This window comes from Pseudonaja textilis, chromosome 2 (genome assembly GCF_049901715.1).
Source record: "Pseudonaja textilis isolate UNSWEBS1 chromosome 2, rPseTex1.2, whole genome shotgun sequence".
NCBI lineage: Eukaryota > Metazoa > Chordata > Lepidosauria > Squamata > Elapidae > Pseudonaja > Pseudonaja textilis.
This window is the reverse complement of record NC_141991.1, coordinates 65456470-65483657: the sequence shown is the minus strand read 5'-3', so window position 1 is coordinate 65483657 and position 27188 is coordinate 65456470. Positions and strand designations below refer to the sequence as shown.

At 43.4% G+C, this 27188-nt stretch overlaps 1 protein-coding gene across 3 annotated transcripts in view; it reads left to right on the top strand.

Annotated features, from left to right (window-relative positions):
* Window positions 1–27188, top strand: part of PDLIM7 (PDZ and LIM domain 7) — a 55313-nt gene that overhangs the window by 24575 nt on the left and 3550 nt on the right. For 2 of the 3 annotated variants that reach the window (XM_087924175.1, XM_087924176.1), the window contains 6 exons: window positions 5205–5356; window positions 10033–10063; window positions 11713–11885; window positions 25794–25852; window positions 26194–26434; window positions 26819–26999. In XM_087924175.1, coding sequence (XP_087780301.1) covers window positions 5205–5356; window positions 10033–10063; window positions 11713–11885; window positions 25794–25852; window positions 26194–26434; window positions 26819–26999 — 837 coding nt within the window. Of the gene's footprint in view, window positions 1–5204; window positions 5357–10032; window positions 10064–11712; window positions 11886–14029; window positions 14047–14763; window positions 14848–16609; window positions 16765–17313; window positions 17351–25793; window positions 25853–26193; window positions 26435–26818; window positions 27000–27188 lie in introns of all 3 variants that reach the window. The other variant, XM_087924177.1, reaches the window with a different exon arrangement.

Genomic DNA, 27188 nt, shown 5'->3' with positions numbered 1-27188 from the left:
TCACAAATGGCAATACTCAGGAGTTCCTGCAACGTATTCCATACAATACCCACAGTAATCCAGGTGAGCTTTCTTGAGGGAAATGTGAGCATCACGGAGCCTGCTTGGTGTAGCACTGAAGGCGCTGGCTAGGAACCAGGAGACTGTGAGTTCTAGTCCAGCCTTAGGCATGAAAGCTGGCTAGGTGACTTTGGACTAGTCACTCTCTAACTTCTCAGGGTTGTTGTGGGGATAATAGGAAGAGGAAGAAGTATTACATATGTCTAGAGATGGGAAAAAATGGAAAAGTTGGAGTGAAAAAAAAACCCCAGAAAAAAACTTTTTTCAGTTTTTTTCAGTTTTTTTTCAGGCCTTCCCATCTCTACATATGTCTTCCTCCTTGAGTTACTTATGAAATAATAAAGGTGGGATTATTAAACATAATTGAGCGTTGAGGACAATCTGATGTCCCTCAACTTCTATAGAAAATAGAAGCTTGAAAAAAATGCAATTCTAAATAACCTTCTCTGAGGAGAGGGCTGTTACCTAACTAGAGAGATTGAAGCTATTTTAGAGATCTTTAAAAAGAGAATGTCAGCCAACATAAAGCAGGAGGCAGTTAGATCTGCATGCCAACCAGGTTATCCAGATTAACCCAAGTGTGAATTTCCCCTTCAAAGATATCTGTTAAGTATCTTTGAACTTTGAATGAAGAACTTTGTTTTAAAACAATGGAAAACAACTCCTAGAAAGACCTATTATTAGTCCTTCAGACCAGAGTCACATTTAAAGAGCTTATAAATCAAACAAATACAAGGTTAGTTATATGTCACAAAATTAAAATATATTCCCAGCCCCTTTGGTGTTGTCTGAAAAGTAAAATGCTTTTGAGTATACAGAGAAATGTCATCCAATCTAAACTATAAAAAGAAACTAGAAATTGTGTCTTCCTTGGTTTTCTGAATATCTTGCCAGTAGTTGCATCTGATTCTCCTCAGATGATTTCCAGTTATATAAATTATAGTCTTTTACGTTCTTGGCTTGAAATTTTAGAAATACCAGGTTATGACTGTTTCCAAAATGAAAAAAAATAATTTCCCTACCAATCTCTCTGCTCCCTGAAGCAAATTAAAATAATTACCTGATCTGCAAAGTTTTTTATGTTTTAAGGCTGTAAATATTTGAACCTAGGTTGATACTTTTCTGAAAGTTCCTGTTTAGTAGCTAATCCACAATTGCCCTATTGTGAGGAAGAATGGAGGTTACTCAAAGGTTAGTTCTCAGGTTAGCTCTCATTCGTACCAGCAGTCTTCGTCATTAGTCATTAAATGCTACTTATCTTCCCCATTCCTCACCCCCTTTTCTTTCTCAATAAGGCACTACATTTTTTTCTGTTTAACCATGTAGAAACCTATTGCATCATGGTATCTGAAATACTTAGTGCAGCAAGAACTTTGGTAAATTAGATTTTGCTTCCCTAGATTCACAGATACTGCACCCAGTACAGACTTGCAATCTGGATTTAAATGATGGTCAAACTGCAGAATTATATCACTTGCACAACTGCAATCATCTTTAGTCCTTCTCTGTAGACTACAAATAGCCCTATTTTAAAACTATCTTGGGGATTCAATTTTGCCTGATCCCTTTTCAAAAAAATAAAATAAACAATCCAAATTTGTCTCAAATTTTAGAACAACTTTTTTAAACGGATATTCTGTAATCACAGGAATGTTTACTTATTACGATAGGCAGGTGCCCGTGCTTTATTTCTGCTTTTTTTAGTTTAAGATGTTTTGACGGGGAAGGAAAAATAACCAAGCAAACAAGCCAGCAACCAACCCAGCTCTAATTTTGAACGACTTTTATTTGGGCTTCCAGACTTCCACAGAGGATTCCAGTCTTGCAGGGAAAGTGGAGACTTTATTCTTCTGTTAGAGGTTTAGAGGGCCAATCCTGCAAGCACAGTTGCTCTTCAGAGCATCGTGTGAAGGCCACATTTCAATTGTTTACAATAGTGTGGCTTAGGTGTCCGGATAGTAGTTTTCTGAATACGATTGTTCTTTGCATTTCTAAGAAGGTAATGTGTAAAGACATCTAATTAAGGTAGAAAGAGAGCCAAGAGAAGAGAGCCAAGGACAGCCCAGTCTGAAAATTGAAGAAATATTTTAATTTCTCCTTCTGTTTTCAAATAATCTTTAATACACCAATAGTATTTTTTTTAAAATCGGTATGCTTTGTGGAAATTAGGTTCCTACATTCCAGTGTTCAGAAGGTGAGGAGTTTTGTCATCTTGTTTAGATAGTCTTGATTGGGCTGTCCTCAAAGGACCGTTTGTGTATGTGAGCACACAGCTGCTAAATTTGGGAATGACGCAAATAGAAGCAAAGGGTATATGAAGCCAAATATTTCATGGGGAGGCGTGTTGCTAGATGGCAAGGGCTTTCTGACTTACCTGGCTTTAATAGTGGAATGTCACAAATAACAGCAGGTGCACCATCTCTGCCACTTGGCTGACAACTGAGGATGCTCCAATTTAAAGGCCTCAAGGAGTGTACTTTGGATCAGTAGCTGGCACCTGCTCAGCTCTGCTGAGGTTGTTCTGTAGGATATGCTGCATTCATCAGCAAGTCTAAACTCTCCCACAGGCCTTGAGGCCTTCCAAAGAATGTGCTTTATTGCTCAAGCACTGTGCATTGGTTGCTCAATTTTTTTTATTTTTTTATTATTTGCAATGGCTCTACTAGATAACCTGACTGCTGCAATGGAGTGATGGAGAACCTGCTAGGGTTGCCAACTATCATTGAAGGCATATCTGCAGGTTTCAGCTTATAACGCAGGAATTAAACATTTAGCATCTAACAAAATCTCTACATCTGTACAGATGTTGCAGTGGTAGCAGCCTGGCTCACCCTGTTTACCTCTTTTAGCTCTCATCTTGTACAGATTCATTCTTAATCCATCACTATGCTGCTTTGGTTGTTCAATATTGACTTATATTTTTGGGTTTTTATAAAAACCTGCTTGATAACCATCTTGTAAAGCTTCCCTGAAAAATTCTAGAAAAGCTAATGTGATGAAACCATGACTACAACTCCCCCTTGAGGTAGGCCAGTTACACACATTAATGTAATGCTGCAACCTCCCTTTCTCTTTTCATCCTGGCCTAGGGCCCAGAATCATGTTCTTCTTAGGATTGCTAGTAAGTACTATAGTTAGAGCTCTCCCTTCCTTGTGGACAAAGCCAGCTTGATTTTCACTGCCCCATTTGGCATTCCAGGGTAACATACCGGCAGTAGAGGCTTGCCACAGACTCACCACTGTACAATTTAGCTTAAGATCTAGTTAAAAATACTTACCTAAGGATCAAAGAAAGGGGCAAAGGGAGAAACAGAAAGAATAGGGGAAAACAAAATGGTAAGATGTTGTTATCCTTTGCTAAGTCTCTTGGAAATGAAACTGCATATTTGCACATTTGGCCAAAAAAGATTTAGTACGGAACATACTCAAATATCAAAGAATGGAGTGCTGAAAGAAAAGGAAATTAATTCTGTATTTATTATGTTTAGGCAGGATAGACCAACACCCTCTTGAATAAGCTGTAGGCAGGAAGGCAATCTTAGCACCTTTTGCTGCTTAGGATATTTTGGAGGAAGATTTTAATGGGAAAAAAAAGATTGCTTTCTGAGCTGCCTGAAGGCTCAAAGACATCAAAGGATTTATCCGATTCCATGTCTGAAACTGTTTTTATTTCAATGCCCTGGGCAGAATGAGACTAGCTATAAGGATCGTATTGTTTGTGTGTTTGGTTTTATTTGTTTTTTTTTTAGTGAAAGAAAAAAATACTAGGCAAGACCATTCCTCCATAATAAAGGAAACATGACAGAGAATACTTTTAGTCCACTTACATTTATTTCTCCCCGACATGGACACATCTGCTACAATACGTAGAGATAGCTCAGCCTGGCACTGGCAGTACTGTAATATTTAAGTTGGCAGAATACCGAATGACAGAGTTGGAAGGAACTGTGCAGATTTTCTAGTCTCACCCCCTGCGTGAGCAGAAGAATAAGTTGGAGAATAAGTTGACCCCTTCTTCTCTATGACAGACCCTCAAATATTAGAAGACTGCTAGCATGACATCCCTACTCCTTCTCTTCATTAGACTAGACCAGGGGTCTCCAAGCTTTTCATTCTGAGGGCCACATTGGGCATTTTGCAAACGTTCAAGTGTTTGGAGGGGGGAATCAATTTTACAAATGAGCAAATAAAATGTAATTAAATAAATGTGTTTTATTTTGCTCAATGTAAAAAAACACACACACACACACACACACCAGAGAAATCGAAGGAATCCTACCTTTCTTTCCAAACAGTGGTGAATATAGCCCTGCTTTCTCTCCCTGTGCTGTTTGGAAAGGATCAGAGCAGAGCACATTGGAGGAGGCTGGTAGGCCGGAAGGAACCTTCTGGAGGACCGGATGTAGCCTGCAGGCCGTAGTTTGGAGACCTCTGGATTAGACAGTCCCATTTTCCACAATCATTCATCATATGGCTTAGCCTCCAGTCCCCATCTTTGTTGCTCTTCTCTGTACTCTTTCTAGAGTCTCATCATCTTTTTTATATAGTGGTGACCGGAACATAGTATTCCACGTGTGGTCTTCCCAGTATAAAAACAATACTAACACATTTGAAAGTTTTGGAGACACAACTTGATGATGAGCAAATCTTTGGACTGTTAGTGGTTTGCTTTCTTGCTGAAAGATACGGTAGCATCAATCCACCTTGCTTATAAACCTTGAAGGAAGTAGCTTTAGAGTTTAATGAGCAGGAAGACAGGGCCAATAGGTCTTCTGTAGTGAACACAAACTCTTCTTAAATGCATATTTTGCTTGAGCACTTTGAAATGTCCCTCTGAGATTGGGAAAACTCTGAGAAATATGACTTAGCAAAAGTATGGGTTGCTACCATTCAGGTGTGTGTCCCTTAGCTTGCTGTATCACACTGCTTCCAAGCACCGTTATTTTTTAAGAAACTTCTTTGGGAATAAATAATGTAACTACACATGCTATTTAGCAAAAAAGTATAAGGGCATAGAGAAAAACAAGAGAGTTGTGTCTGCTCTCGTTTCTCCTAATCCAGCTCCGTTGCTTATTAGCATCGGAAGAATTTTTGTTCCATGAATGATGTCTTCATGTTGGAAATAACTTTTTCTTTCCTCGCAGCTCACCCCCGGGGGCAAGGCAGCCCAGGCAGGAGTTGGAGTTGGGGACTGGGTGCTCAGCATCGATGGAGACAGCACCAGCACCATGACCCACATTGAAGCCCAGAACAAGATCCGTGCCTGTGGGGACAAACTCTCCCTCAGCTTAAGCAAGTAAGTAGCTCTTATGCTGATGCTGGGGTTTTTCTTTTAGGGATATAATGTAGATGTTGGAATAATGATTGCTTGGTTGCTTGGTTTCATCCAGAGGTTTCATCCAGAGGATAGCAGCTGCTTGCCAGCTTTCATTTTGGTATTTAATAAAACAAACAGCCACCTTCCTGAATTTTACATCCTGAAGGTAAAGGCTCCTGAGTCACACCAAACTGATAGGAAATGTAAGCTGCATTCCCCCCCGCCCCCGCTTCCCAATCATCACCTTCCTTGTTTAAAAACTTAAAGCAAAGTAAATAAACAGTGCACAAAGTTTTAGCTCAGAGCATCTGGATTTTTAAACTAGGACTCCAGTTCCTGAAATAAAGCTTCATTAGGATTAATAGGAGAGAGGTCAGGAGTCACCAACCTTTTGGACCTCAGGGACCACCAAACTCATAATTTTAAATTCCGCGGACCAATAATATGAATTTTGACTGACAGTGGCTTGCTGACGTTGGTGGGAGAGAGAGAGAGAGATCAATCTAGCCTCCGAGGGCTGGCAGTGATTCCCTCTCTCTCTCTCTCTCTCTCTCTCTCTCTCTCTCTCTCTCTCTCTCTCTCTCTCTCTCTCTCTCTCTCTCTCTCTCTCCCCCCTCTCTCTCTCTCTCTCTCTCTCCTCCCCTCTCTCTCTCTCTCTCTCTCTCTCTCTCTCCACACACACACACACACACAGAGGTCCACACACCTACCCCCTCCAAGGCAGCCACATTCCTAACCTGATTTTCAGCTCCATTCTCGGGGAGGGGGGGAAGACGGTATCCTGCGATCGATAGGAAAATGGGGTGGGGGATTTTCCTGCAGACTTTTGGGGGGATTTTCCCAGGGTCTCTGCTGCTTCTGCTTTTGGCTACATGCAAGGAAAGCAGCAAAAGTCTTTCTTTCTCTCCCCCAAACTCCACCAGAAATGAGTCTTTGGGATCCTGCAAGACATCCTGCTCCAAGAGGCTGTGCCATTCTGGCGGAGTTTGGGGCAGAGAAAGAAAGACTTCTGCTGCTTTTGCTGCTTTCCTTGCATGAAGTCAAAAGTCTCTCTCTCCCCCTCTGTGAACAGAGCTGGAGATGGTAAAGAATGATCAATTGGTCGGAAAATGGGGTGGGAGATTTTCCTGCAGACTTTTTGGAGGTTTTTCCCAGGGTCTCTGCAGAAAAAGCAGAAGTAGCAGAGACCCTGGGAAAATCCCCCCAAAAGTCTGTAGGAAAATTCCCCACCCCGTTTTCCTACTGATCAATCATTCTTTACTGTCTCCAGCTCCATACTCAGCGGGAGAGAGAGAGAGAGACTTTTGGCTTCATGCAAGAAAAGCAGCAGAAGTCTTTCTTTCTCTCCCCCAAATGCCACCAGAAATGAATCTTTGCTGGCCCCTTGGAGCAGGAGGCCTTGCAGGGTCCCAAAGACTCATTTCTGGTGGTGTTTGGGGGAGAGAAAGAAAAACTTTTGCTGTTTTCCTTATGTGCGGCCAAACGGAGAAGAAGAAAGAAGTGGAAAGAAGCAGCCCAGTGGCCAGGCCAGGCGTGTGAGGCAAGTGGGGCAAGTTCCCTTCCAACGCCCTTTCCCTCCTCCCCTCACTGCCTTGTGTTGTTAGTAATGCAAGCGATGCAAGCCTTGTGTTCCCAAGGGCATGTGGGCGGTGAACCCTTGAGTTCCTACGCAACCTGGATTAATTGCTTTGTGGGGTGCCATTTCTCTGTGGACCACCAGATTTTTTGGGGGGGACCAGGCCCACCGGTTGGCGACCACGGATCTAGCTGGCTGCTTGAGTTACTCCATGTGTTGTATTTTACCTTTTAAGCCCCTGAGAATCTGAATGATAAAGCAGTGTACAAATTTAATATTAATAACAATAATAGCCTAAACAAAGTGGCAGCTCAGTGTCCAGAATTGGTAAGCATATTGTAGAGCCTATAGAATCAGCTTCCTGCAAAACCAGTGTGCCTCTGATTCCAGATGTGCATCTTCTCCTGCAGAAAAGAGCTTAGACTGACTGTCTTGCAATAGTGTGACTTCACATGGATTTCAGCCAAAGTATCCAAACTGATTTCTGGCTACACAAAAGGGATTCCTAGGTGAAAACAGGTGTGGATTTGAAATAATAAACAATAAACAAGCAAGGTGGTGCTGGTTGGTATTTCCTGAAAGTTAAGAGGCAGAGAAAACGCCTGTCAAAACAGCCTTGCTTGTTAATTGTTTATTATTTCAGTTCCACACCTGTGAAACAGATAGCATGAAAACATTATAGTCAAAGTTAATGTGGGTTTGCCAAAGCACGGCAAATAATTATTTTTGGATGAACACAGTGCTTGTTGTTGGATTTCCTTATAAGGCTAGCTTGGAGGCTGCAATTGGTACAGAATATACAGTAGTTAGTAGGATTACCCTGTTATTTGCTATGAATTCTAAAACCAATCTCAGTTTTTTATTTTTATATAATTAGTAAGTACCAATTTTATAACAACAAACTAATCTAAGCATCAAAACCCAGTCACCTTTTTTCTTTTACCATTTTGAGCACAAAATCCAGAAGCGGTTTCCCGGTAGACACAAAATTGGACACATTTTTTTCCTTAATTAGGACAGTTAATTTTTCCATCTCTGCCAGTTCCATCACTTTTCCCATCCATCCTTTCATTGCGGAAATTGTCATGTTTCTATTTTTTGCATATATAAAATTCTAGCTGCAGTCAACATATATAACAACGAAGCACCATTTTTTCAAGATCTTTATCCAATAATTCTAAAAGAAAAACTGCTTTCACTTGTATATTTCTTTTAAGAATCTTCTGAATTAAAACATAAACCTGGTCTCAAAATTTTGTTGTCTTAATTCTGTTGCAGCTTTATTAATTCTCTTACCAATTGGTGCAATATTTGCTTGTTGCTGTGATTTTCCCTTGAATAAAAATCTAGATAATATAGAATTAATAAAATATGCATTGTCTGTATGCCATAATACATTTGTGTTTTTGATAAGAACCATGTTTTTTGTCATCTAGAAAAAGGAAGAGTCATTTAACAGGGCTTTTTCTTTTTAGAAAGATAACATGAACTCAAACAATCCTTAATTGCAATACAAAAATGGCAATTATGGGGGGAAACAATAAAATTTAATCCATGTTATGATTTAAGGGACAATTGATATAAAATGTTTTACAGATGGTTTATGGTTTATGACTCTGTCAATAATTTTCAAGTTGGATAAATCATATAACAATGTTGGAAATGTCACAACAAAGAAGGAACATTTTATAATATGTGGTGGCTATGCCAAAAGCTCAAAAATATTGGAAAGCAATACATCAAAATATTTTGAAAATCCTAAAAATAAAATTTAAACTGAAACCACAAATATTTTTATTGGGTACAATCCCAGAAAAAAAATGTTACAATTTACTAAGATATGCGCTGACAGCAGCAAGAACAATTTTGGCACAGCATTAGAAAAGGGGGCCTGTGCTGACGATATCAGATGGGGAGGCCATAATTGAAGAATGTGCAGCAATGGCAAAATTGACAATATATATTCATAATGGAAGTCTGATCAAATGTGTGCAGTAATGATTTCCATATAGACTGTGTGTTACATAGGAGGGCAAATTTGGACATTTGGAATATGGTTTTTAGGAAGTAAGTTATGAGATTAATGAAAAAACATAGATGAAAGAATTGAATCTAGATCCTAGCATGATTAATGTAAAGCATGTATGTCTAGGTTGCGGTTAGTAGTTGGGGAAATATCTGAATGTGAAGTGGAGAATGTCCTATTAGAAAGTTATGCATAATGTTTTTTATGTTTTATTCAAGTTTAATTGTTTCTTGGGTATTAGTCAATTGCCACTATCCAGTGTAGTCCCCTTTTTCTGACAGGATTCTGTCAGAAAGCAAAAGCACAGGGAAGCACATATACCTGATCTATTTCACTTTCATCTTACGTCCCCTGTTATTTTCGGTCTGCAAAAGCAGGTTAACCTGTACAGGCAGTCCTTGTTTAAGCAAAGGGGGACCAGTTACTTGACTGTTAAGCAGAGCAGTTGCTAAGTGAAACCACTAACGTGCTTACAGTGTTACTTCAGTTTTTTTTTGCTTTATAGGTCTGTGAAGGTCATAAATAATGATTGCTTGCAAAGTTACTTTTTCAACACTGTGGTAACTGAATGGTCATTATCTGAGTCAGTCATTAAACAAGGACTGTAGAGTCTTTGCTACTGCTTTGGCAGTATGGAAGTACCCAAGGTGATATTTGGAAGAGAGTGATCTGAACTGATGAAATCATTTTTTTTAAACAGAGCAGGTTAGAATGCAAAGGAGAAATACTATTTCTTCACTGTAAGAATTTCCAGACAGTCTGGAAAACACACACACACACACACACACACACACAAATGCACTCATTGAAGTGTCTAAATTCTCAAGACTGTTTTCTCCCAAAGCTTCCTTTCCAGGTGCCTTATGGTGTGAAAGGAGCTGGATTGCATAGATCAATTTGCTTTAGCTCTCCATGGTTACAGATAGTTGCAGCAACATAGCTCTCTTGCAGCAGAGGGGCTGATTTGCAGAAAGCTTTGATTGTAAATAGTGTAGCTAAATTCAACACCCTTAGGCCAGTGCCTCTGTTAACAACGTTTTTTTCTCTTTCCAGAGTCCAGAATCTCCTAGGCAGACCTCAGAAGGTGCGTGCGCAGCTGTTTCTCTCTCTGTGTGTCTCTCACTTCACTTCTCTTTCGGAAACTGTGAAATAAGGTTGGAAGTGATCTCCACCTAGCCTCTCCTAGATTTTACAAGAAAAACTGCAATACGTAGTAGATGCATAATGTGTTTCAAAAGCAGGATAATAAATGCCCATATATAGTTTGGGTAGAAGTGTGAAAAATATTCCACACTGACTGTTTTGCAACCAAGCCAGACAGTCGTTGTTCAGATAGTTATTTTAATAGCCCAAAGAATAATAGATATAGGGGACTTGAGCTTCGAAGGTATGCAGTGATCCTTCTTAGCCTAAATGGTCCTCCATGCTGGGTTTCTGAAGAATTCCAATTGGAACTTCTTAGCAATCAGTAGAAATGCTTCATTTTTTTCTTTTCTTTTCTGATTTTGGTAAACTGCCCGGAGTCGTTCTATGAGCAGGTTGCTAAATATGATACAGATAGCCCTCAACTTATGAAGACAATTGAGCCCAACATTTCCATTGCTAAGCAAGGCCGTTGTTAAGTGAATCATTCAGCCATTAAGCAAATCTGGCTTCCCCCATTGATGTTGAGTTTCAAAAACCGACTGAGAAGGTTAGAAACGGTGATCACGTGACTCCAGGACAATGCAATTGCACCATAAATACACACCAGTTGCCAAGCATCCAAATTCTGATCACGTGACCATGGTTCATGTTACAACAGTTGTAAGTGTGAAAACTGGTTCTAAATCACTTTTTTTTCAGTGCAATTGTAACTTTGAACAGTCACTAAATGAATGGTTGTATGTTGAGGGCTTCTAGTATATAAATAAATTAAATTTCTCCTCTCCTTATATATTTTTTTTCTTAGAATTGATCTAGTGTTTTAATGTAATGTTCTGACACAGGGAGGCAATTTAAAGAACTGTAGAATGCAGTACCTTTTTTCCCCTTCCTGAATTTCTGGCTTGCTAAGCCCATCGCTAGCTTATTTTTAAATTGTACTTCAAAAGTCGCAGAAGTCAGAAATTGGACATGGGCATTACCCTGGTGTTGTAGCTGTGTACAATTCACAAAGACAAACCAGGGATATAAACTTGAAGCTACAAGGAGAGCCATGTGGATCCCTGGATTGGGTCTTTGCTTCACCCAGTAGAGGGGCAAACGGTCAGATCCTGTCCTTTCCAAGGTCTTGGGGAGGCTGCCCTGGAAGATCCATTTTTTTCAGGTCCATTGGTAGAAGAGGGAAATGAGATGAGGGTAGATAAAGAGACACGCATGGTTTTTGTTTTTGCTGCTCAAAACTTCAGCATGTGCCCCTCTCCTGTTTCTGCTGTTTGGATGGAAGGCCATTTATTGTCTTGCACACCCTCTGGGCAGCCTTAGAGGGGCCTTTTCTGCCCCTGGAGGGAATTGCTGAACAAGGCAGTGCCTGTAGAGGAGTAGACAGATAGAGACAGAGATGGACCACTGGCTTATGTTACAGCTGCTCTGTGCCAGCTTGTATTTATTGCCTTGGTGCTCAGAGAAGAGCCCTGAATGGCCTGGCTTCCATCTGGGACACTGTGGCCTCTGGCTCTGCCTGATTATTGGGTGCTCTTGCATGTTGCCTGCCATGCCAGCTTGGGCATTGTTGTTTTGTCTTTTGTCTAGGACGCACTCCCTTCTTCTCAGCCCCCCAAATACAACTTCACTCCCAGTTCTGCCCTCAACAAGACAGCCCGGCCCTTTGGAGTTAACCCTGCTCCAAACTCTCAGCCCGGGTGGGTGACGAAACCCGTGCGTTACGTTCCCCCTGCATCCGTCTGCACCACACAGCACAATGGGTATGTTGCTGTGCTTCTGGCCATCTGGGATGGGGTGTGGGCGGGGTAGTTAATGTGATCGTGAAACTCTGCACACTGGCCCTCCTCTATACACCTGTGCATGTAAACTTGTGCATGTGTGGCTTTCCACTGAGGGGCACCTGGTGGGTAAGAATGTATTCCCCCCCCCATTGAAAAGTGTAAATCTCTGGTGTTGCAGTGACCTCTTGTGGCTGGAAAAGATATTGCAATTCCTGAATAAAACCATTCCCCAATTTAATTATGTTCATTCAGTCCAGAATGTCACACTGGCAGCCCAATAAATTGTGATTTTAATAATAACATCTCACTTTTTAAAACTGGACAACTCAATAGATGAAGTTGGAAATATAATGTGATGTCCCAGGGAAAATGTTCTATTGTACCTGTAATTCTTTTTACTGACCAATCCTAAATAATTCTTCATCAGATAGTTTGATTCTAATGATAGCATACTATAGCAAGTTCAGCTGCATCTACACATTCATTATTGTCTGCTTATGGGTTGTATATTCTACCTTTATAAAATAGAGTAAATGTACTTTCTGAATATCTTTGAAAATCTCCCTCCCCGCCACATTCCCTGGCTCAGAGAGGTACAGACCTGAAGTATAGTGCTATGCAGCCTAAATCTGCACATTTCAGAGAAGACACTGAGAAACAGACTTGAGATGCCAAGATGTTTTCTGATGAAGAACAAAAAATACCATTCTTTTAACTCAGATTTCTAATTTATTAAGAAAAATGTTAAAATGAAAAATATACAAAAGGAATGCACATAAAATACAAGATTTACATCCCCAACATTAAACGGGTAGTTTTATCTTTACTCCATATGGGAGAAGTGGGGATTTAAAAAAAAAAAATCATTTGGGCTTTTGCCTTTTTTATTTCTCACTTTCCTTTCGGTGGAATTTTTAGACTCTTCTCCGTCTTAGCTTTGCAAATTTTGACCAGAGCAGGATCACGAGACTAGAGAAACAAGCTGTTTAGTTAATGCAGAAAACCATAGCCCGAAGGGTAAAACTGGTGGAAAGGATGCCGGATGGATGGGGATTAATTCAGTAAAATTAAGAAGCTTCAGAAAAAGAAGAGGGGAAAAGAATATGCTTGGAATCAGTGACACTGACCTGCTTTTTCTGCCAGGATGAGCTACTCATGTATGGAAGACAGTCCTAAGTGCTTAACTGCATGCAAGTTGTTGGCAGTCTTTGTTCAGATGTTGCCAAAAATAATGATGCTTTAGGTGAGCTCCTCTAACTTGGTGCATTCAGCTGGTTCTTACTTACTTTATTCAAGCTAATAAATGGTACTGGTGGAATAGCGAGAATATCAATAGAAATAGCACTTAGACTTATAGACCACTTCACAGTGCGGTATATACTTAGTTGTTTCAGTATAACTTCATTTCCTTAGCAAGGAATAGCTTTCTGTGCAACAATTTGTAGTACAAAAGGAGTTGTGAAGACTCACTGTCAACTGATCAGATCGTTCTCTTTTCAGCAAAGGGCTTCTGTAAACTTTCTGTCACTTGCACGTAAATGCAACTATTGAGGATTGTTCTTAACTTATTTGGAGATGAGAGTTTTTAGGAAGTAAGCATTTTCTTCTTCGGATGGGAAACTCTTGTCCTGGATTTTGCTTGGGATCGCACCACACGATATCCTTAGCCAGCATTGTCGTAACGCGTGATGATCTGCAGTTACACCTGTCGTGATTTCATGTACTCTTTCTCAGTTTGGTGCCCTCCAAATAGGCCGAGGTTTCACTTCTTAGTATTCCTGATTAAGAGGGGTGTCATGCTAGAGATAACAGAAGTAGGGGGAATCCAAGGACGGAAGGGGTGCGAATGGCATCAAAATGGTGGGTGTGACTGGATGATCACAGCCTTGTTCCTTTTTACCTGCATGTTAAAAAGGGGGCTGGTCTTCCGTCACCTGGTTTGCTGGCCATTCTGCTGCTTTGACTCCCTTGTGGAGTCTCCCTGATTGAAGGCCACCTGACTCTTACCCAAAAGAGAAATGGGGGGGGGGAGGGGGCATTGTTTTCCCCGCCTTTGATTCTAACCTGTCTGCCTTTCCTGTCTTTTTTTTCCCTCCTCTTTCCCTCTTTTTCTCTCCTTGCAGGCACAGAATCCCGACAAGTAAGCTTTTGGTCTTTGTAGCCTTTTTTTCTTTTTCCTAATTTGCATGATGTTTTCCATGTTGGGTTTCTCATTTCCTATCTCGCCCCACTTTGGGTGGGGGGCCCCGGTTGTGACAGGAGTGGGAAATGCCCCTTTCCTAAAGAAATCCTACCCTACGTTTGTTTTGGCTAGGGTTTTTTTTAAGTTTCAAAGCTCGCAAGGGGCTTTGGGAAGAGCTGCTTTTGCCTAAATAAGAAAAGCAAAATTTATTTGCACTTTTTTGACCAAGTCCTTTTGGGGCGCACTGGAACTCCTTTGAAGTCACATTTTTGCCATGTCCTCGGAAATAAGTGGGGGTGAAAAGACCTCTTCATATGGCAAGAAGCCACGGAAGTTACCCTAAGGTCAGGCTTGCCAGAAAGATTTGATTTCTAAAAAAGGATTCTGGTGCTTCTGCCTGCGTCTGGGACAGCAGTCTGGTGCAGCTCCTCCTAGTCTACATTCATCTATAACTGTGACTGCCTGACCTAGATAAGGGTGAGGAAGTGGTGCTAAATTTGGCAGGGAGCTTGTGGCTTCTCTCCTCCCCAGTGAAGCTGCAGATATCTCTAGGGACATTAACTACTCCCTATGAGCAGCGGAGGTGTAAATGTTCTTGCTGTGTTGGAAGGGAATGATATTTCTTACCTGACTGGTACTTTGCTTTCTCTTATCCTTTGCTGCTCTCATCTTCAGGGTGACTGCTCACTCACCTGAGGTGAAGGCTGTGTCCCCAAATCACCCCCCACCTGATTATGGAGACTACTACCTGGAGGATCAGTAAGACTTGGGAACAGGGTCCTGGGCTAGGATGGCAATGTCAGTGATGTTTGTCTTGCATGTAGATGTCCTTGCCTCATAGCTTGCAAATGTTCCTCTCAGAATTATGGGGAGCAATCTCTGAGACATCACAGTTCAAGTCTTTAAAAAAGAAATAAAAATAAACCCAGGTTAAGAGGGTATATTAGAGCATCACCTGGTAAACTAGGCCACTGTATGGCATGGAAACTCAGGATTTAAGGCTTGTCCTCGCACAAAGTCAAACGTTGACTGCTTAATCTAACAGCATTGGAGTAGTTTGTTAATAAATTCAGTGCTTTGTTAACTCAGAATCAGCACCCCACCCCATGAAGCAGTTACCATTTAACTTCTGATTACAGTTTAACTGTTGGTTGTTCCAGTCTCTGGGGGGAGCGGGGGGAATCCAGTTTTCATCTCTTAAGGTGATTTGTTTGTGGGATCAGACATTTCCAGGTACTTTTTCTCTTTAGGTGAAGATTAAAGAGTTCATGCTTTCTTTAACAAGCCAGTTTTCTCTGTTGCTTAGCGTGTCCTTATAGTCCCCCTCTGTCAAGTGGGGAGCCTCAGCCAGGCCCTAGAGGCCGTGTAGCATCCTTCCCCCCTCTCTCCAGCCAGATTGCAATTCACCATTACAAATGGCTTCTGGTGTTTACAGCGGACAATCAGAAGGTTTTTGATGGTGTTCAGGGTAGGAAGCACTCTTTTTTTGTAGCCTTCCTGGAGAGGGAGGTTGCCAGGACACACCCACATATACCCCACATTCACATCCCCCCCACCCCCCCACAAATAGCCTTCCTTTGCTTCTCAGGATTTTTTTTTTTGAAGGAATTCCTTACAATCTGCTGGCTGTTCTGGCATTCATTTTCAAGCCCTTGCTCTGGCCTGCAGGAGGATTTCCATTGGCTTGGGGAAAGAAAACAAGGTCTGAACTTTGCTGATGTTTCTGGACAGAAGAAAATGAGATGTAGCTCACAAGAAGAGCTGTACGGGCAACATAAAGTGCTTGCTTTTCAAGCGGCCACAGAAAGGGCTGTAGACATTGATGCGGAAAGGACCTAGAACAGATCACTTCACAGCTATCCCTAATCAGACCCTTTGTATTGGGTAGCCGTACAATCCTACACGATCAGAGGTGAGAAAATGGCCACAGCTTTACATCAGGTGGGCCCAAGGCTTTCTGGTTGCAATGTGTGGGGCTCCTCAGATCCCACCTATCTTCACTGCCAAACAGCTCTTAGAGAACTCATTTGCCACCGATGCTAACTGTGAAATCTCAGCTCTCTAGCCCTCCCCAGCCCGATGATCAGCCCCCTGGTAGAAAAGGATGGCAAATAGGATGGATTCCTATTCCCCCCCACAGAGTCTGGTCCACCCCGTCTCCCTTCCGCCCAGCAAGTAGAATCGGGCGTGGGGAAGGAGATTAAGCAGCCTTTGTAGCCTTCACCCTCCAGATCTGCTAAGTTTGCAACGGTCAGGACTGTCAGCCGTCTGCAGTTCTAGCCAATTTATTTCTTTAGCTACGGAAAATGAACCATTGTAGACAAGGGATTGATGGGGTGAGCTTCAGGATCTCATTATTGCTTCCAAAGGACAGCTTATTTATCCAGCCCTTTAGAGTGGCCAGGTCTTGATTCATTGCTCCGTGTGTGTGTGTGTGTGTGTGTGTGTGTGTGTGTGTAATGCATGCCTGCAACTGCTGTTTTCAGTGCAGCTCTGGCTGAGTGCCCTGGTCTGTTTGTAGGCACTCTCTGCGGCTGGTGAGCCTGCCGGCTTTCTTCCCCAGCGACAGCAGTAAAAAGAGACTTATTGAGGACACAGAGGACTGGCGACCACGGACTGGGACTACTCAGTCTCCTTCTTTCCGCGTTCTGGCCCATCTCACAGGCACAGAATTCAGTAAGTGCCACTTTGGCGGGAACTGTGTAAGGGGGAAGGGCAAGCTTTATTTTGCTGCCCCTCTTGAGTAGCCAGTTCCTGCTAGAGGCTTAGGGGAAATCGCAAGCTTTTCATATCTGCCGCTTCAGGAAACAGGTGCAGTGGTGCCTGAGATATGGTGACTGCTCTGATCCTTCTCTCACTTGGTCTCCGTGGTCAGAGTCAGGTCCTTGCGTTGTTCCTCCTCCTCCTCCTCCTCCTCCTCCTCCTCCTCCTCCTCCTCCTCCTCCTCCTCCTCCTCCTCCTCCTCCTCCTCCTCCTCCCCCCGTACTCATGGGGATGCCCCCTTGGCCTCATGCAATCTGTCTGAGGATGCAGCTAAATGCTCTGAAGGCACCTCCTCCTGCTTCTCTCACCCTGATTTGCTCTGCCTAGGCACCACTTCTCTCGGGGGGGGCGGCGGGGGGGGGGGTTAGCCTTCATTAATTCTTGCTTTTTCTTTCCACCTACCAACCTGATTGGCCCAAACTCTGATCCTCTCTCTTTCTCCTTTCCTTCTGCTGCTGCCAGTGCGAGACCCAGATGACGAGCATCTTAAGGCGGCCAGGTAAGAAAGGCCAGATCTTGGGGGGGCTTGGATTTCTGTTAGGGTTCGAGAGAGGACTTCTGCCTGAGTTCCTCAAGTGCTAGGGATGCCCACCAAGATGCATTTGGGGTTTCAGACTTGTTTATAGAGATCCTTTTTCCTCTCTTACTACGGATAGTTTGTACAATACATCCATAGTTAAGCGTGGTTTATCAAGCCAGTTTTCTGGGTTCGTGTGGCACACCAGATGCTAAACTAATGGCTTAAATTGTTCTTGGCTGGTTTGAGGTGTTGTATGAACACCCTTGCTTCATGGCATTATCATCTGCTGGGAGGAAAGAGAGAGAGGGAGAGAGAGAAGCCATTTTTTCCTCTTAGGTGGGGTGCTATTGAAACAGGTTGGGCATCGGGTGAAGTTCTTCTGCATGCATTCTGTCTGTCTCTCTCTCTCTCTCCCTCTTTCCCCTCCCCCAACATTCCTGTTTCCTCTCCACTGTCTGCCTTCCCTTTCATTTTCTTTTTCTAGAGAAAAGTTTGTCCTGGATCTCCGGAGCCCCCGTTACACTCACCTGCGTGACTGGCACCACCAGCGATCGGCTACCGCTCTGAATGTGCTCTCCTAGGATTTGTAGGCCGATCCTCCCGCCTTGCTCTTCTGACTCGACCCCTCCTGTTGATTGTATGCAGTGCAGATGTTATGTAGGGAGGGCAACTTTTCTGTCTGTTTCCTTCTGGCTGTTGAGTGTAACTTGAAAATAGGAAGTCCCCACAACTCCTGGAATGTAAGGATTGAATCCGTGCTGGAGAATTGCTTAGTTAGGAACTAGAAATAAGCAGGAGACTTTTGTTTGATGGACCCACACTTTGAATTCCATGCCTCGCTTCCTGTCCTCTGTGGAAAGAAACTTTAGGATCCAGCCTTACCATTGGAAAGGAGGATTAGTTTCCCCACTTTAAAGAAATGTTCTGGAACAAGGAAGCCATTTCCACTGAAGTGGGAATTAATTCCTAAGTAAAGAAACAGCATGTACTCATATACAGCTGGCATATTCTACTCATGGAAGATCTTCTGGCTTTCTCAGGCTGGCCTTTGTTTTTATGAACTGTCAGAGTTTTCCATCCTGGATAAGCATTACAGGAAAAGATGGCATTGTTAGCCATTTGTTTGGGTTCTCTTTATGACATCTGTAAACTAGCCTCCTTCCAAGGAATGTAAGATTGCATGCATGGCTCTCTGCCTTTCCTCACAATGCAGTCTGGTGAGCTAGGTGCAGGAAGAATGACTGGCCCAAGGAAACACAGCGTGATTCGTGTAAGAATTGGGGTTTGAACCCTTAGTCTTAGTCTCTAATACCTGCACAGATACCGTCGTTCTCAGTTGAACCAAAAATCTCCTTGGGCGGCATAGACTCTTGGAACAGCAAGGGCTGTACAGTCCTGTCTACCTTTGCCACTTTCTGATACAGTCTCAGCACTGGACTGGAAATGAAGAAACCCCCTTCTCCCTCTCCACAGCTGTTAGAGAAGATGGTCTTCCACCCTGCTATGGCTATCCTTTTCCTCTCCTTCCTCCTTTGGTGATGAGTGTTGGTTTGTGTTTGCTACCTTCAGGGAAGGACAGACATTCCTCTCTGGGTTGGCCAATGAGATCTTGAGAGATTGCAAAACTACCTTGCTGCCCATCATTTGATTGGAGATATCTATTTTGCACTTGATCTATACACCAAGGAGCCTTAAAGACAACTGTGTTTGAGAAGCGCGATACAGATGCTCTTATCGGGATCAGAGCAGACTCAGGAAATGGGTGTGTGAATTGCTCTGTATCTCTTTCTGCATCTAGAATGTCCTTTTCCCCCATGGAGGGCAGTTCACATGCTCCTCTGTTGGCTACAGCTCTGCCGTTGTGAGAGTTTTATCAATGTTTGATCTACATGCATGATGCAGAATTCAACTGTTATCTGTACAGTACTATAATTGCCCAGTCTTGAGTGCCTGAAATGTAGTTAAGACTTTGCAGTCTAGATGGAGACTCACTTACTACTTTCCATTTTGTAGTAAAAATAAATGCTTCTATTCTCATATCTGGCTTCAGCCTGTTTATTATTGTATAGGCCACCGAAACTGGAGATGCTGAGTCACCAGTGAACTGAGCCAAGCTGTGGGTGAGGAATTGTTCTTCAGTGGAGAGTCAGCCTATGTGTCATCTGAAAGGTCACTTAGGATGCAGTTGGGAAGGGAAAGTAGTCTCTGTTCCCTTGTAAGCTTGGAGTTTTCTTACTTTTTGGGTGCTGGTTGACATCCCTCTCCATGCCCTGAGGGTTAGGTTTGGAAGAACTAGAGGATTGATGGCCTCCATGGCAACTGGCAACCACAGGCTTGTCCCAAACCATCTATGTTCCTATGTCTGCAGATTGGCCTATATTGAACATTAATTTTCTTCACAATGGTAGGGCTGCGATCCAGATGTGTAGGGCACATCTATCTCTTTGTTGTGATCAGATCGTTTCCTGGCCCATTTGAGATGTCCTGCCACTGAGGACTTCTGCGGACTATGTAACTTATTAGAATGGTCTGTTCAAGGCGGGTTTCTGGGAGGTACTTGAGAAATTTCTCTGCACCTGATAGGTGCAGTTTCATTTATTGCCCGGTTGACCTCTGGCATCAGAAGGTGATACAGGCTCTTGACAAGATTGCATTCACTACTCCTAGAGTACATCTTAGATTATTGAGGATCTCTGGGAGAGAGAAAGCAGAAAATGTGACACTTGGAGCGTTGATGGAGAAAACAAGGACTCAACCTGAGTATCGGCGGGAGCTCAAACTCAAACCTTTATCATGGCGGTAAAAAAGTGCAGTTCCCCATTGTTGCATATTTGCCTGTTTATATCCCACCTTTATTATTTTTACAAATAGTTCAAGGTGGTGAATGTGTGCACTTTCCTCTTCCTATTTTCTCACAAGTACAACCCTGTGAGGAAAAAGCTGAGTTAAGGGGAGTGCGTGAATGACTTGCCTAAGGCACCCAGCTGTCTTTCATGGCTAATGGAGGGGTCTAAAACTCACAGTTTCTGTTTTTTTAGCTGGATGCCTTTATCACTAGACCAGAGGTATCAAACTCAAGGCCTGGGGCCCAGATTCGATCCACGGGGTGCTTAGATCTGGCCTATGGGGCCAGCCTGGAAACAGCAAAGGACCGGCCCACAGTGCCTTTGTCAGGGAGAATGGAGCTTTGGAGGGATGCATGTGGCCCTCGTGAGCTCCATTTTCGCTGGCAGAGGGTTGCAGGAGGTTGTTGCAGCTGAAAATGGTGCTTGGGAGCCCATTTTTGCTGACAGATCACTTAGGCCCTCACAGGCACCCCCAACATGAGTGACATCGAGCCGGCCATGACAACTCTGGCCATGCCGGCCACGCCCACCCTGGCCATGCCTCCCCTGGCCCCCCTGATGTGGCCCTCAATGAAATCGAATTTGACACCCCTGCACTAGAACCAAATTGGCATTGGTGGGCTGTTGATTAGCAGCTTCATTTAGTATGTCTAGGTCTGTTTTGGCGACCATGAGAAGGTGTAGTTCCCTCCTAGCCATTGCAACTGTTCCACACAGCATTTTCTGATATATTTACTCAGAGTTGCTGAAGTTTTGACTCTTTATGGGTGATGTCCATTAACAGCTTACCATATTATCCTCTTGGCCTGTTGACTCTGATGATGTAGTCTCTGGATACACCATGGCTATACTCATTGCCCTTACTTGCCTTGCAAGATATTGGTGTGGGCACAACTGGTGGGATTTGGAAGATGACAATGCCAGCAGTCTTGAAGGAGGCTTTGGTAGAGCTTCTCTTTGGTGGAGCATCTGGTTATTTTTGACAGCTATTCGACACCTCCTTTTAGGGAACGTTTTTTGGGTGGGTGGGTGGGTGGGAACAGTTCTCACACAATTAAAAACAAACAAGTTGATGCCACATTTGGCTGCTACCAAAACATGGATCAAATGGAAACTTCCCACTCCACCCAAAAGAGAGCCACTTGCAGGCATGTACACTGAGCAGGTGGGGGAGAGATGGAAGAATTTAAATATTGATTGGACTGCAAGTAGAAATTGCATTAAACACCCAGCAATTGCTGGAATTCTGTTGTAATGGCTTCTTGGTCTTTCCATAGTAAGTCTCATGTTCTCGTACTTTTGGGTGCTTGTTTATCTGTTCTAGTCCAGCTCACTGGGAAGAAGTTTATCAAGGATTTGTTGAAGAGCCGTCTAGAAGAAGCAGGTTATTTGAATGTATTTCAGTTAAAGTTAAGTTTTGAGCATAGGACAGAGATGGAGTTGGCCGCTCAAACTGATGATTTTATTGAGATTTGCACAGAAGTTGTGCATCCTTTAGACTTTTCTGTGGCCTTTAGGAACCTTCATTATGGGGACTAGAAGCACTGTTTGTAATGGTACTGTTTCTTCCTCAGTTCCAGTTGGTTGACATTAAGAGAACAGTTTGGGTCAATAATCATGGGGTGGCACAAGATTTAGTATTCTCCAGTCTGACTTTTAGCTTCTAGATAAAGCTGCTGGAAAAGGTAATCAGGGATGAGATATTAATATGCAGCTGGTACTTAATTGTGCATTACCACCCTGAAATGCCACTGAAGTCTTGTCCTGATGTCTGGAGGTATTGGGGTTCTGCCTAGAATAAAACAGAAGGTTAAAGATGAATTCACTTGTGAAGTTGCTGTTTGTTCACTGAGGTTCTCTGTTGGTTCCAGTGTTTTCCTTGGGGGTGGGGGGTGGGGGGAGCACTATGCTTGAAGGAGATGATCTGTAACATGGAATCCTCCTGGACTCATGGCTGCTGCTGGAGATGGGCAGATGTAGTTAGCTGTGGTTAGGAGGGCCTTTGTCTAGCTTCATTTAGTATGCCAATCGTAACCTTAACTAGAGTGTGGCCATAATGGAGACTCAGGCCCTCATTAGTGGTTGTTTGGAGTACGCCAATGTGACCCACATGGATTGCTTTTGTGGACCACTCAGTAACTGCAATTAGTTTGAAACACTGAGGTCCATTTGCTGTCGGCAATTTTTTTTTTTGCCATGAGTATATTATACCTGTAGGACAAACTGTTGGTTTTAACCTACTATATTGTAAAATATTTTAATAGTTTGCCAATTTGGTATCTTGCAAAACCATTTTCTCCAACTAGAATTGACCTATCTAATACATCTGTCCTAGGGGAAATATGTTGATAGCATCCTGTATTTGTGAGGTGAAGCCCAGGAGACACTTCTTAGTAACTGTGCAAGTAGTCTGTATTATTCTAGATTAATTCTATGTGTGGTAGCTTTCCATAAATTAATGAAAGTAGAGTTTTTCTAGACTGTTGTTTATGACTTGATTACTGTTTCTTTCCTCATTTTCTCTTTCTCTCTCCCTCTCTCTATGTGTGTGTGTGTGTATTTGTTTTCGTAGATTTTCACGGGTACAGGTATGCAGGTCTTGGCGTGTTTGGGTCTTTTCCTGTTTAAGATTGAGAGCATCTTGGCAATGTTTTGACGGGGTCCCACTCGCCATCTTCAGGCTGGTGCTTTCGGCTTCGTGCTTGGGCGAGCAAAGCGTGATCAGAGCTGCCATCTCCCTATATATACTCCCCACCAGTATATGTAGCTCCGATCACGCTTTGCTTGCCCAAACACGAAGCCGAAAGCACCAGCCTGAAGATGGCGAGTGGGACCTCATCAAAATGTTGCCAAGATGCTCTCAATCTTACACAGGAGAAGACCCGAACACGCCAAGACCTGCATACACACACACACACACACACACACACACACACACACTTATTTACTGTGGATATTTTATTGTTTTGTCTGTTTTTTGCTGTGATGCTAATAGCTGTGAGTCTTTAGAAATTATTACACACGCATACAAAATCAATATTTTCAGGTGCTGTTTTATCTTGACACCTTTGGGAGCAGAAGCCTATCAGCAATATGAAGCTTCCTTTTATTCTTTTTCCTCAATGTACTGTTTTCTAGGATTCTGTTCTTGTCATGGGGCACAGATACAAAAAATACCTTTTGGGCAAATCATTGTATGAGTGGACTAGAGCTAAAAATGCACAGAAGGTTGTTGTTTTTAAAAAAGTCCAAAGTCCCTTGATCTAGAGCAGAACAAACCCACCGCATGGCCTCTGTAATGTGCCAGCATTCCATTGTTCTTTTCAGCCTTGGAGGATGTGGTGCGGATCTTGCTGAGCTGTACCACTTTTCACTGCAGGTGGGGGATCTTAAGTGTGAGGAACAATCTGTGTTAAGAGAGAGAGAGAGAGAGAGAGAGAGGGAGGGAGGGAGGGAGGGAGGGAGAGAGAGAGAGAGAGAGAGAGAGAGAGAGAGAGAGAGAGAGAAAGAAAGAAAGAAAGAAAGAAAGAAAGAAAGAAAGAAAGAAAGAAAGAAAGAAAGAAAGAAAGAAAGAAAGAAAGAAACCTTCTGTTTCCTGCCTGGTGATACAAATACGTGAGATTCCCCAAACATGACAGTCTCTGGTGTGAAGAAACATTGCCTGTGTGTTTTAAAGGTGTGTGTGATCATTTTCAGATCTACAGTCCATCGCTTGAGCTCAGAATGGTAGAATACAGATAAAATTAAATACTACCATTGTTCTTGCCTGGGATGGACTTGGGGAGGGTGCGGTGTGCTTGCACCCCGAGGGGTGTTTTCTTTCAGCTCACCCCAACTAGGTATCTGAGGAAAGAAAAAGAAAGAATTGGCGAACATCCTGGGATGTCTGTGTTTTATTCTGTGTTCTCTGCCTCTTTACTTCATCTGACAAGCTCCATGTATTTGTTCAGGTCTTCCATCTTTCTGTTTTCAGTGAGCTTCTGCTCCAGCGCAGGTCCTCTGCTCCTGGCTGGCAGCATTTTCTGCTGAAGTGCAGGTAGCATCTTTCTCTCTTCTTCCTGGATCATCTGCTGGAAAAGGCTGACTCCAGGGCTGAGGTGGCTTCCTCTGCGATTCATCACACAAACTAAACTGCCACTTGATTTTTTCACCTCTTCCCTGCCATAGAGCTCCCTGCGGTAGTATTTGGCCTTGAAATGTCCCTGTAAGCTCTGCACCGATAATTTATTTCTATTCAATGATCTACGGATAAGCCTGATGTCCTTTTGCAAGCACAAGACCTGGACATCTGGGGAAATCGAATATGGTCCTATTTACCCAGTTGGTTTGGGATGGGCATATTATGTTCCCATTGAAACATCCCTGACTAGAGTTGTATGTGAAAACAGCACGAAGCTAGCGTTGGTACCCAAGCATCCCCCACATTCCCCACCTCCATCCTTCCAACATACTTTATCAGATATTCCAAAAAGCATGTAATCATCAGAGAGATGAGGACAGGAAGAGCTGGGCTGGCTAATTTTCTTAAAATGTTAAAGAATTTACTTCAGTGTCATTCAGAAAAAATGGAGTGTTCTGGGGATGCTTTCAAGCAAAGTTTGGTGGTTGTTGTTGTTGCTTAAAAGAAAAGCTGCCTCCTGACAGCTACACCAGACACACACCTTAAGTGTATGTTGCCAACTCCAAAACAGTTCTGGCACTGAAACAATTTTGCCTCAAATGCCTTCAGTCAGAGGTCCCGGATGACATTCTCTGCCTTGTTTTGATCAGGATCTTCAATTCTGCTAACTCTCCTGGGTGGTATAGTCCTACTGGGAGCCTTTGTAGAATTTGCTCTTCTGTAACATTAATACCAGGCATTGTTTCTATACCATTATTTAATGATTCGGGAACTGCCCCAACAACAATTACCTCAACAACGGCCACAACAGAACAACTATTTAATCGACGTTTTCTTTGTAAGCAGGCAGACACACAGCTCCTCCTGCAGCCTTTGACTCAATCTTGACTGGCCTGGAGGAACATGGTGGGCTTGGAGGAGAGTTGACTGTTGTTTCCCATGTCTCTTTTTAGGAAGGGAAACTATTCAGAGGAATAAATGTTCTTTCTTCTGGGCGTGTTTGGAAACAACAGTCCCTGTCCTCCGTGGTCTCTACACTAGCTCTTTAAGCCTTCTTTTGAGGCTAGTTAAATTGGATTTTTCTTTGGCCCTGTGGAAGGCAAAAGAGAGAGAGGCCACCTTTCCACCTAAGTTGGAAGAATACTTTTCTTCTCAGCCAGCTTTGGACTTTCTGGGCTCAGGACCGACACTTGATGCTTAGTTTCATGAACTCCCCTTCCTTTAACTCTACCGTATGTTGGGAAACCAAACCAGCCAATAGGGGTCACTGCTACACAGAGAACTCGGCCTATGCTCTCCTGGTTTTAATTCTTGCCTGGGGAAGGGGAAAGGGGCCTCCAAGCCCAAGAATTATAGTTTGGGTTCTCTCCTCTGTTAAATGTATGTGAAGGGCCAGCCGCTGCTTGGATATAAGGTAAAAGGCCCGGTTATTTGGAACTAATTGCTTATTTTGTAGCCAGGTCTCCATACCAGATCTGCCTTCTGCACCAGCCTTGACAGTGGAGCCTGGATATGGTAAGCAGGAGCCCTGTGCATGCTAGGGAGAAAGGCAGCTGGAGTGGTGGTCCTTTAGCAGGAAAGTTGGGGGGGTGGGGGCGAAGCAGGGGAAACCTCAAAAGAATTGTCTCTTTCCTGGTTGTGGAAGCTGCTACAGCTTTCAACTCAGTGGGCTAATTTTAAATTGTCCTTTGTGCGTGCACAGATTAGAAGCAGATTTATTCTTTCCCTTAAGAAAAACCAAGGGTAAGGTATTCCCAGTGACCCACAGAGATTCGGAGCACGGGCTGTGCACTTTCTGGATCCCCCAAACGCCCCATAAACGTGCAGTGCCAGATACCTTGTGTAATTTCCTCCAGGCTCTACTGCTCCAAAACCTGCACCTATCACAGGGCCTTCCAGTCGTCCACCGTGGGCTGTGGATCCTTCCTTCGCTGAGCGATATGCACCAGATAAAACTAGCACTGTGCTGAGCACGCACAGCCAGCCGGCCACCCCAACGCCTGTGCAGAACCGCAACTCTATTGTCCAGGCTGCACAGCAAGCCCCGGAGAGTGCCAGCAAAACGCCCGTCTGCTATCAGTGCAACAAAATCATCAGGTAAGCCACCGAGGTGTTCTTTTTTTGTCTAGGGTGGGGAACTCATTGTGGTCTCCCTCCGCTGCTGGTATTATAGCTCCAGCAACCCAGCCAACATGGCCAGCAGTTAGAAATGCGGTCGGCTGTACTTTAGCAACATCTAGCGGGGCCCCTGCTATTCCTCTCTTTTCTCCGTCATTACTTGACTGAGGAGATAAATGTATGAATTGCCTCTGCTAATGAGGATTGAATATGTGTGAAGTGAACAGGAGTCTCGGAAGGGGGTGCTTTTTGGCTTCCTGCAATGGGCGTAATGCAGGCTGGTGGGAGAGAGCCCTGCCTTTCCAACCGAAGAGAGTTGCTGCGCCAATCCCCCGCTCACCCTTTCTCTTTGCTTTCCAACAGGGGGCGCTACCTGATGGCTCTGGGACGCTACTACCACCCAGAAGAGTTCACCTGCTCACAATGCAGGAAGGTGCTTGACGAGGGTGGCTTTTTTGAAGAAAAGGGCTCCATCTTTTGCCCCAAGTGTTACGACATGCGCTACGCCCCCAATTGTGCCAAGTGCAAGAAGAAGATTACGGGGGTAAGTTCAGGTGAAACGTGGCCTTCAGGGTAGCAGGTTACAGCCTCGGGTATATTGGAAGTTAGGAACATTGAGGAAAGCCTGGTTGACTCTTAACCCTCTAGCTGTTCCTGACTGCCAGTTTTTTAGCCGGTCTGGCTAAGCCAAGGAGAGCTGAAGCCCAGAAACAGGGCAGTAGTGATGGCTAAC